The sequence below is a fragment of the Syngnathus floridae genome, chromosome 17 (assembly GCF_059516105.1).
Source record: "Syngnathus floridae isolate MCC-2025c chromosome 17, RoL_Sflo_1.0, whole genome shotgun sequence".
NCBI classification, from domain to species: domain Eukaryota; kingdom Metazoa; phylum Chordata; class Actinopteri; order Syngnathiformes; family Syngnathidae; genus Syngnathus; species Syngnathus floridae.
This window is the reverse complement of record NC_142429.1, coordinates 11,715,085-11,725,828: the sequence shown is the minus strand read 5'-3', so window position 1 is coordinate 11,725,828 and position 10,744 is coordinate 11,715,085. Positions and strand designations below refer to the sequence as shown.

Genomic DNA, 10,744 nt, shown 5'->3' with positions numbered 1-10,744 from the left:
TTTTTTTTTGCGCGTTCTGCTCCCCGCAGTTCCAGTACACGGCCGCTAGAGCGCGCCTGGCGCCTCTCCACAGATGCCTCACAAGCCGAGTCGAATGCGTCAAGCCTTTAGTGTGCAGCCGTAGGGGGCACCTCGGAACCTTGTTGACGGGGCCTACAGCAACAGGATAGCACATATTAAAGCCATCGTCGGAGCTGAGGTAAAGGTATGTAACGGTGCATGGTTTTTATCCCCCCTCCTCTCATCGTCAGGACAAGTGATGTCCCAAAATGGTCCTCGACAAAAAGAGGGGCCGGGGAGGTGCGAAGGATGCTGCTGCCTTGCAGAGCAGAGCAGAGCACCCATCATTTTGTGACATCCACGGCTGGCATCTGCGAGGAAGGAAGGGAACGCCTCGATGTGCCTTTATTTGTTTCATTGGAATCACAAAATGATGGCAGCAAAAACCTTTTGCAGTGTAGCGGCAGAAAGAGGCGGATTCAATTGTGTATTTGGAAAAACGCATTTTTTTTTTTTTTTTTGGGAACATGCGTTTGCAGGTTTGGGGGAGGGAACGCAGGTGCAAGCATGGGTATTTTCCTTTTGATGCATTTTGCACCCGTTCGTTTGGCCCACGATTGTGATTTTGCTGATATGTAAAGGAATTAATTATTTCCTTAATGAATGCATCTTTCCATGCATAGCAATGCCTCCCTAATCCCAATCTGCACATTGCCTGTTAGATAGAAATAAAAAAAAAAACTGCAATGCTACTTCCCTTTGCTATAACTGTCACTATTAATATTTGTTTCCCTAGGTTACATCATACACACACACACACACACTATAAACAAACAAATGGGGTATAAGAGTTCCTCTACGTCATGTATCACAAGGGGTTGAACATTTGATTAAAATTAAATTAAAATCAGATCGAATAGATTTTGAAAACAAAATAAAAATCTGACATCAGTATACTGCCAAACCGTAAAAGTCAAACATCAAGGGCACAAAAGCGTTGGGGTGAATCATACCCACTTAATATTATGTTCATCAGAACCAGTTTGTCCTTTTTAGATCGTTGGATTCTTCTTGAGCCATGGGGTTGACATCGTTTGCTGTGATACTGTCTGTCACCATGATCCATCAACTTTCAGGTAACAGATTTGTGTGTGCGTGTGGTTCTGCATTCGACTTGTTATTTAACAACAGACATTTTGTTGTCGTCGCAGCCATGAGCTTGATGATTCCCGAAACGGATACACCACCAACATCACCCCCAGACTCTTACCCCGTGGGTGACCTGACCCACGCTGCCCTTCAGAGTAAGGAATACCTCGGTCACTCTTCTGCCAACACAGGTATGAAAATCATAACAATGGTTCGCCCACAAGCCAGGATGAAAAATCATTCATTAAACGTCGGCAGGCTCAACGTCCAATCCGACACGGGCAGTGCCTGGTGTCAAGCAGAGCGAGTCGACCGCCACGGTGATTTCGCCAGGACTGCTCACCACGGCGTTGGGCTCCTCGTCCGCGGGCGGCCACGCGGGTTTGAGGAGCCGCATGTCCTTCGTTCCCATAGAAGAGGAGACGACCACCACTCTCATCACCACCACGACGATAACCACAATGCACATGCCAGGTAACCAACCGCATGTTGCCACAGTTGGGTCCCTTTGCTTCAATTATGTTTTTTAATCTGATGCAATCAAAATGTGGAATGTCTCCTTTGGCCTGGGGGTAAAGCAGCTTACTTCTCAAAATATGTCAAGAGACCAAAGAGCTTACCACAGTTTTTTGCGTAGCTTGCAAGACGACACTAAAGAGCCTTAGGACATTGTTCTCTTTTGAATCTACCAGGTATAGATTACTAAACAAAATATATGACATCAATAATGGAATTCATTTTAATATCAATTCCTGGTGTCGGATTTTGAGCGCAACATCATGCTGAATAGCAGCAACAAGGTAACATGACGCTGTAGCGAGTTATTTAGAATATTTCAAATGTTATATAAGTATTTTCTTTTTTTTGCTATCGACCATAGTATGTGTTATATAACTCGTTAATTTATAAAAATGTTTTTGAGTAGCCTTGAGATATCTTTTATCCCATAATGAGTAAAGCTTTAACACTACTTCGATAAATAAATAACCATGATTCTTTGTACTTTTTGAATATTCCATTAGCATTAAAAAGCATCTATAAGTCATTTGAGTCAGCTCCTGCGAGAAGGAATAAGGTCACACTGGTGATGAAAATGATACCAAGTGCTACGTGCTGTGCCCTAAATGAGCATATCTGACCCAGATGCCTGTCGGCCAACGCTCGTATGGAGGAAATGCCAGAGTAGCCACTTAACGTGACGATTCCGCAAATTCAATCTCTAAGTGGCCTACTGGAGCACGCGCATACAGAAATTGAATATGTAAAACTTTCGATCACCGAGGCTTCTGAAGGACGTCGGTGAGGCGAAATCACGACTTTCCATGCACATTTGTGATACTGTAGAGTTGTGTAAGCGTCTGCAGTTTGACAATCTGTCTTTTGCTTTTATTGAACAAAGTGCTGCAGATTAACAACAGATCACCATGGCAACAGTCGTACTTGTACACAAGTGCTTTGCACCCATCTGGGTTGGCTGAAAATAAATCGTAGATGGCTATTGTTGTACATGAATGTATTTTATGGCATCTACAGATTCATAAATATGATGAAATGTTTTCCCTGCTGTCATTTTGCAGTTCAGTGCAATGCATCCTTGTCCGCCATGGAGGATATTGTCGAGTCACCAGATTCTGCAGCATCATCATCTACTTCCCCACTGGAATGCACCTACAGCATTACAGTGTATGCAGGCTATGGTGTGGAGATTCAGGTAAACACTTTTTTTTTTTTTTGGGACCCAACACATGTGAATTATTTTGACAAAAACACCCATACAGGTGAGGAAGGTGAATCTGTCCAAGGAGGAGTCCCTGACCATTATGGGCCACGGGGATTCCGCACCTAAGCTATTAGCTAATGAGACGCTAATGAGGGAGGGGCAGGTGATTCGCAGCACGACCAATCAGGTGCACATCCACTACCGCAGTCGCCAGTCCAACAACCACGGCAAATTCATCCTGCACTATCAAGGTAAGTTACACCTGTGCCATTTCTCTAAGGGAGTTCTGCAATAGCACCCAACGCCTTGTCTTGCAGCTTTCGTGCTTTCCTGCACCTTCCCGCATTCCCCCGAAAGCGGCGGGGTGACCGTGACCGACATCCATCCCGGGGGTCAGGCGCACTTCCATTGCGATCCGGGTTTCCAAGTCCGCGGTCATGAGGTGGCCACTTGCGTCAACACCACGCGACCACACTGGAGCACGCCGGAACCTCAGTGTGTGGGTCGGTGACTTTTTTAAGAGCTCGCTCTTGTGAATGTTCTGCATTTCTAAGAGCGACGTCTGCCATGTGATGTTTCCTCAGCTGTGTCTTGCGGGGGCTGGATCCGTAATGCAACAGTGGGTCGGATTCTGTCGCCACCTCCTCCGTCCGTCGCCAACCACAGTAATGGAAACAACTTGAGCTGCCACTGGTTGCTTGAGGCCAAAGAGGGCCACAGGCTCCACCTGCATTTTGAGAGGATCGCGTTGGATGAAGATGACGATAAGTAAAAGCGCTTATATTTACTCATTTCTAAACGTTTGGCATCATGATTTAAAAGTAGATGTTTATTATGATTGCGCAACATCTGTGGCTGGAGTAAAACTATAAATCTGTGATCTGTTTTTTTTTAAGTGAATCTGCTGACATCATACTGTGAAGATAAAATGTCGTTCTGCATTTTGTCCTCTTAGGTTAATTGTGCGCAGTGGAAACAGTTCGCTGTCGCCGCCTCTCTTCGACTCCGATATGGATGACGTGCCAGAGCACGGACTGCTGAGCGAGGGCACCTCTTTGTACTTGGAGCTCACCGCTGATTCGTCCTCTATCCCTCTGCTCCTGGCACTGCGATATGAGGGTGAGCATCCACATTCTGTAGCATGCATTTGGCTCCGGATTATATTTCTCTTTTTTTTCCCTAGCTTTTGATGATGAGCATTGCTGGGAGCCTTACATGCCCCATGGAAACTTCAGCAGCAGTGACATCACTTACCAATTGGGCACTACGGTTACCTTTAGCTGCTCGCCGGGCTTTGTCATGGAACAGGGGTCAGCTACTATTGAGTGTGTGGACCCCAGCAACCCCCACTGGAATGACAGTGAGCCTGTGTGCAAAGGTAGAAGTCTTTTTTTTTTTATTATTGTCAGAAAGACTATCTGTCCATCTTGCTAATTTGCCGGACATGATTCTCCTTGTTTCCTCAGCTCTGTGTGGAGGGGAACTGACTGAGCCCTCAGGTACTATCCTATCTCCCGATTGGCCTCAGAGTTACTCCAAGGGCCTGGATTGTTTATGGCAGATCCACGGCAATGAAGAGAAGCGCATTGAACTGGACATCCATATGTGAGTTTGCTTTCTTCATTTTGTGTCAACACTCTTGCTCTTTTTAAGTGACTGGTAAAAAGAAAATGTCCTCTTCTCTCTGTTTTTTTTTTTTATCCATTGAATAGCTTAAATATTCGCCACACTGACGTGCTGACCGTTTTTGATGGGCGCGATCTCATGTCCCATGCCATCGGCCAGTACCTGGGTTCCAAAGAGCGCTTCCAAGTTGTATCCGGGGGGTCGGAGGTCACTATTCAGTTTCAAAGTGATCCGGAAGACTCCAGTTTCATCTTGAGTCAGGGATTCCTCATTCATTATCGTGGTATGGTTAGAAGATATTTGATAGAAAGTTGATGGTTGGACTTTCAACTCTACATAATATTTATTTATTGTGAGTCATATAGAAGTTGAGCCAAACGACACCTGCCCCACTCTCCCTCAAATCGAGTTTGGGTGGATCAGCTCGTCCCATTCCTCCCCGGTGAGAGGAAGCGTGCTGACCTATCAGTGTCAACCGGGATATGACATCAATGGCTCTGACATCATCACCTGTCAGTGGGACCTTTCCTGGAGCAGCAGCCCACCCACCTGTGTCAAAGGTCAGAGTCATCGCAATAGGCAAAGCACTACTTTTGTCCAAATGACTCACTTCAACTTAGATCCTTGACACATGAAAATGCTTTGTCATTCATCGTTTGCGTTCCCCATCCAGTCCAGCAGTGTCCCGACCCGGGAGAGGTTGTAAACGGAGCGCGCTCAGTGCGCCCTGAAGCCGGTTTTGCAGTCGGAACCGTTGTGCGTTTCTCCTGTAACCAAGGTTACCAACTGGAAGGCCCCAACCAAATCTCCTGTCACGGACGAGACACCGGTACCCCAAAATGGAGTGACCACAGCCCAAAGTGTGTCTGTAAGTGCCACTTGTTCAGCTCCATTTTTTATTTTGGAGGGGAAAATGCACGACTAGCCTCTCTGTTCTTTCCAGTAAAATACGACCCGTGCCCAAATCCCGGCGTCCCAGACAATGGATACCAAACATTGTACAAGCACAGCTACCAGGCAGGAGAAACCTTGCGTTTCTTCTGTTATGAAGGCTATGAGCTCATCGGGGAGGTTATTATCACCTGTGTGCCCGGACACCCGTCTCAGTGGAACAGCCCACCACCCTTTTGTAAAGGTAAAGATCTCCACCCTTCGTTCGTTCGTTCGTTTGTTTTCTGCTGCTTTGAATCCATGATTTACATCACTCGGTCTTTCTTGACTATGGATCATTTTGTTTTTGATTTCACACAGTGGCCTATGAGGAACTTCTGGATGATCATAAATTAGAGGGTCGTTATATTTCTCCTATTCTCTTTTCTGTCGCACAATACCTATGACTTGATTTTAATTCTAACAGAAACTAATTCAGGCTTTTTTCTGACTTTACAGTGTCGCAATCATTTGAGCCCTCCCATCAGATTCTGAGTGAGAACATCGCTCTTGCAATAATTCTGCCCATCATCCTGGTCATCCTACTGATTGGAGGAATTTACATGTATTATACAAAGTAAGCGTCGCTTGTGTTGACTAATACAGCCATGCTCGGATATCGTGTCGGGAATTTACATGGATATATTAAATGTTGTTGCCCCCCCCCAGCATCTGCAGACTAGAATGGAAGCCGCTCTTCTGGAAGTCTCTTTCTCACACACACTCTTACAGTCCCATCACAGTGGAGTCGGATTTCAACAACCCTCTTTATGAGGCTGGGGTGAGGAAATCTTCAATTTCTCTCAATTTCTTTGACAGATTGTTCCTAATTGCTTCCTCTTTTTGACCCCAGGATACACGGGAGTATGAAGTTTCCATTTAAAGGTATCTTGGTGAGATGTAAAAAACAATTCAATTGTTTTGGAGGAGAAAATGTTTATTACTATGACACCATGAAATCCCCTTTTGGTTCATTTGTCATCTTTCTATTATATTCGCACCATGTGTTTATTTTCTTAATTATGGAAGTCCTACTTTGATTGGTGGGTGGAATTGAGCTCAGTCAGTGTTGCATTGGGACTTGTGCCTTACAATGGTTAACAAATTCACAAGGGCAGGGAGGGCGCAGGAGTATTGTTGTTATATTTAGTTCAATTATAGTGAGGCCAAAATCTTGCAATATAAACAATGCGCAAATTTTACACTCTTGACCAAACACTTGAATGTTTTGTGCTTATTGTTTTTGTGGCAAACGTCGCAAACATGATGTGTTGATTCACCGTTTTCTCTCTTTCTCACGCCGTCTCTGTGTAAAATATACACAAACACAATGAATGTAAATATACGACTTGATTTTGGCTGAGATGGATATATATATACAGTGCTAAATTAAAGATCTATACATATAAACCTCATATTTACACTTCTAAATAGTGATGGGAGGTTGTATATTTTCATTAATTAGATAATGAAAATTCAGTGCCAAAATAAAATGTTGAATAATGTCCTTAAGTGTTTTCATCTGTTGTTGAAGTAGTGTTTACAAAGGCAGTGTTTAGTTTTTATGCTTTGCTGTTTCTGCAAAAACAGCCAGTGTCTCATAACAACATATCGTACATGGGAAGGTGAGGACACGAATGTCATTATGCTTATAGCATGCACTGATTGTAAATTATTGCTTCTGCTCAATCTTGCCATTATCATTATAGTTATTGACATATCAGATTTGATGTCGTATGCACTATGTTGATGAAAAATTACAACCCTGGCTGTTTGCTGTAATGCATTATGTATTTATTGAAAAGGGATTGTTTGGCTCATTCACTGTGCCAAATGGGAGCTGTTGGAGACTGTTGCGTGGTAGACGTAATTATTATCAGTAGCATTTCTTTGCTTCATATATGAGTACATTCTTTTGAACGCAGTAATTTAATTGCTGAGCTGGAAATAAAGTCTCTGTTGAATGGTGTAAAATCTGTTGTGATGTCATTGTTACAAATTATAATAGATTATGATATGATGTGTTTAGGAAGCACTGCATTTGACAGGTGAAGGGTGTCATGCGTTCGTAATTTGACAGGGGGCAGTAACGTCCTTTGGGCTGCGTCATAGAAATCGTAGAAGAAGAAAATAGCGGAAGTTGTCGATCCTTCGTTACGAGTGACCCAGTTAGCTGTCAAGATTAACTGAGCAAAATCCCAATGGCAAATAATTCATTGGGTTACTCTATCTGTAAAGATTTGTTTTTATAATGTCTCGTTTGTGAAGTCGTGAGTCAGGAGCAGAACGAATGTGAAAAGAACTTGCGAAGCAAAATGGAATAGTCAATGTTGTTTTGATTAGCTATGCTAACATATTAAAATGAAGTGTCAAACGTTAGCTTCGCTCTCGATTAACTAGAAAGATTTGTCTTGTCCTCACGCGTTGTGTTTTGTTTTCGGGCCGATTAGTAATCAAGGAAATTAAAGGATACTTCTATTCGTCAGATCACTTTGATGTTCAGTGTGGTAAGTACAATCTATTATTAATAACATAACTGCGAAACAATGATTCCCGACCAGACGAACTGCGGTGTCATGTTTTCATATTCTGGTACTAAAGATGAGTGTTGATTTTATTTCTAAAGCTAGGGTAGATTTATTGTTTACTTAAAATAAGTATAAGGCTTATTTGTTCAATTTAAATCAACCCTGGCCCCAGTCCACATATTGATCTCTTTATATGAAGCTATTTGCAATCAAAATGTAATTTGACACAGTATTGTTAACCCTTGTTGCATCAAAACTCTTCCTGTGTCATTCCAGCCAGAAAGGAACCAATCAATCCCATGTCTGCTGAGGCGTCAGTCAGCAGTCATGCTGCAAACTCCACCCAGTCTGCTGTTTCCCAACCTGTTTTCCAGAGCACTGTCGAAGACCGACATCAGGGTCTGTTGGGAAGCAAATATGTCAAGTTAAATGTGGGCGGGACACTTCACTATACAACCGTCCAGACATTGACCAAGGAGGAAAGCCTGCTGCACAGCATTTGCAATGGAGGAACCGAAGTGACCATTGACTCAGACGGTGAATGGATCTGAAAAATGTTTAGCAACGATGTCAACCTTTGTTGCATTTTGGAGGATAATTCCAACGGCTGATTACACTTTCTCATTCTGCATCAGGCTGGGTGATTTTAGATCGCAGTGGTCGACATTTTGGGATCATTTTGAACTTCCTGCGGGATGGCTCGGTACCGCTCCCTGACGACCACAGAGAACTTGATGAGATCCTGAAAGAGGCTCAGTACTACAGGGTCCAGGGACTTATCCAACACTGCCTCACTGCCATGCAGGTAAAGTGGTTGTTGGTTGTACTTCAAACCAAGGACCAATTTCAAACAACATCCTTGGGTTCGTAATAATACCAGTAGTCAGTTCATTTAGTCAATGCTTTCAACTAAATGATTCAATGTTTCATAAATCTGTCGTTGTCCCCCTTTAGAAGCAAACGGACATATTTGAAAGTGTGTGTCGCATCCCAATGATCACGTCGGCCAAAGAAGAGCAGAAGATGATTGCTACCTGCAGAAAGGTGCATTGTGTTGCTTACCTCTTTGATATTGTGTTGTAAATGAGCAGACTGTTTAAATTGATTGTTTCCCCTCCTCCATCCAGCCTGTGGTTAAGTTGCAGAACAACAGAGGAAATAACAAGTACTCATATACCAGGTAAAAAGGTTTTGAACATGAGCTACCTACCCATGAAGTAGAATAGATGTTGCCCAATCCTGCTTACATAAAGTAAATCAAACGTCTTTTTGTTTGACCAGCAATTCAGATGACAACCTGTTGAAGAACATCGAACTTTTTGATAAACTGGTACTCCGCTTTAATGGCCGAGTCCTGTTTGTCAAAGATGTCCTGGGGGACGAGATTTGCTGCTGGTCTTTTTACGGCGAAGGTCGTAAGATTGCGGAAGTATGCTGCACGTCCATCGTCTATGCCACGGAGAAGAAGCAGACCAAAGTAAGCCTCGCAAAGTCATTCTTCGGAAATAACGACAAATCTCTTACTTTTGGCATCCCCTTTGCGGTTTCAGGTTGAGTTTCCCGAAGCTCGCATATTTGAAGAAACCCTCAACATCCTCATTTATGAGACCGGCCGACGATCCGGTCCAGGTGGGTTGCACCTATTGGATTCTCGAGGGCCCGGTTCCTCGCTGGGCCAATCGGAGGAAGAGGGCGCTGCGGGAGGGGACAGGCGAGTGAGAAGGATCCACGTCAGGAGGCACATAATGCATGACGAAAGAGGCCACGGCCAGCAAACTGTGTACAAGGATTAAAAATGTGAAGACAAAACGGCACGTCGCAACAACCCGTTCCATGGGATGATGGAAATATCCTTCATTGTCTGTAGTCAAAATATTAAGTTAAGGTGTAACTGGAGAGAGGAGAAGTTGTTTACAAGATAAATGATTGTGTATCGCTTTGAAATAGGAAAAACATAGACTGGGATGCAAAACTGGCAGAAATATGACTTCAATATTCTTCGCCTTCTTGGGTGTTGATGATATGCACTGGCAGCCTCCGCTGTGATGGAACACTTTCAGGCTTGATCTGCTTGTATTTTGTCAGGTCGCCCAACTTTGCATGAATAGATGAGGTGATTTTTGTTTGTTTCTCAAGTTTAGCTTAGATATGTTAACACTGGAAGAGTCTGTGTAGCCATTTTTTGGGTGACGTAGGATGAGATTGCTGGGCAGCTCTAATTTTCCGTATTTAAATTATTTCCGCTGCCGCTTTGGGATGTCGTTTTAATTAATTTATGAACCTAATTTATTGTCATGTATTTAACTTTTGTATGCAATCCCAGCGTTAAAACAGTGGTGGGTATACATTTGCACTCTAGCACACATTAGATTTGTAATGACTAAATTGTGATGTTGTTATTTAAGTTGGTTTGAAGGTGATTGCATTGTATTTTATTCTGAGCCATGATTTTTCCACTTTTCTTCATGTCTTATACCAAACCACTGATACTTGATCCAAGTTATTGGTCTAGCAGTCGTTTAATACGTCCAAGGTTTTTATGTTTTTTTTAATACACCTCCCACCCCAGTTTCAGTTAATTGAAAGATGTTTTGTGTGCATGTAAACACTGAACAGTGTCTGTCTCCTTTTAAAATTAACCAATAACATGAATGCACTACTTCACCATCCAACTTCCGTCCCACTGTGGTGACAAATGTTCTGAATAAATAAGAAATCCAATTTGCTCTTTGGTGGAATGTTTTTTAAATAAACTCGTGCATAATTTGCAAATGACTGTAAAATCAAAAGT

The 10,744-nt window shown here is 43.1% G+C and overlaps 2 protein-coding genes across 3 annotated transcripts; both read left to right on the top strand.

Moving 5' to 3' along the window:
* The first annotated feature begins 37 nt into the window (after positions 1 to 37).
* sez6l2 (seizure related 6 homolog (mouse)-like 2) lies at positions 38 to 7,399 on the top strand. The gene is made up of 19 exons (XM_088356728.1): positions 38 to 205; positions 1,057 to 1,136; positions 1,212 to 1,340; positions 1,408 to 1,623; positions 2,727 to 2,860; positions 2,928 to 3,120; positions 3,187 to 3,372; positions 3,454 to 3,637; positions 3,825 to 3,988; positions 4,053 to 4,247; positions 4,336 to 4,474; positions 4,582 to 4,778; positions 4,861 to 5,055; positions 5,169 to 5,363; positions 5,439 to 5,630; positions 5,747 to 5,785; positions 5,885 to 6,002; positions 6,095 to 6,206; positions 6,279 to 7,399. The coding sequence occupies exons 2-19, from the start codon at positions 1,079 to 1,081 to the stop codon at positions 6,306 to 6,308; spliced, it is 2,676 nt and encodes an 891-aa protein (XP_088212854.1). The 5' UTR covers positions 38 to 205; positions 1,057 to 1,078; the 3' UTR covers positions 6,309 to 7,399.
* A 144-nt stretch (positions 7,400 to 7,543) lies between these two features.
* Positions 7,544 to 10,674, top strand: kctd13 (potassium channel tetramerization domain containing 13). Of its 2 annotated transcripts, none has more exons than XM_088358663.1 (7): positions 7,544 to 7,932; positions 8,234 to 8,490; positions 8,589 to 8,758; positions 8,908 to 8,997; positions 9,081 to 9,133; positions 9,235 to 9,430; positions 9,504 to 10,674. In XM_088358663.1, exons 2-7 carry the CDS (start codon positions 8,253 to 8,255, stop codon positions 9,744 to 9,746), a joined length of 990 nt encoding a protein of 329 aa, XP_088214789.1. In that variant the 5' UTR covers positions 7,544 to 7,932; positions 8,234 to 8,252; the 3' UTR covers positions 9,747 to 10,674. The 2 variants fall into 2 exon arrangements, with proteins under 2 accessions (XP_088214789.1, XP_088214788.1); XM_088358662.1 differs by having other exon boundaries at positions 7,545 to 7,932; positions 8,230 to 8,490.
* Positions 10,675 to 10,744: the final 70 nt, after the last annotated feature.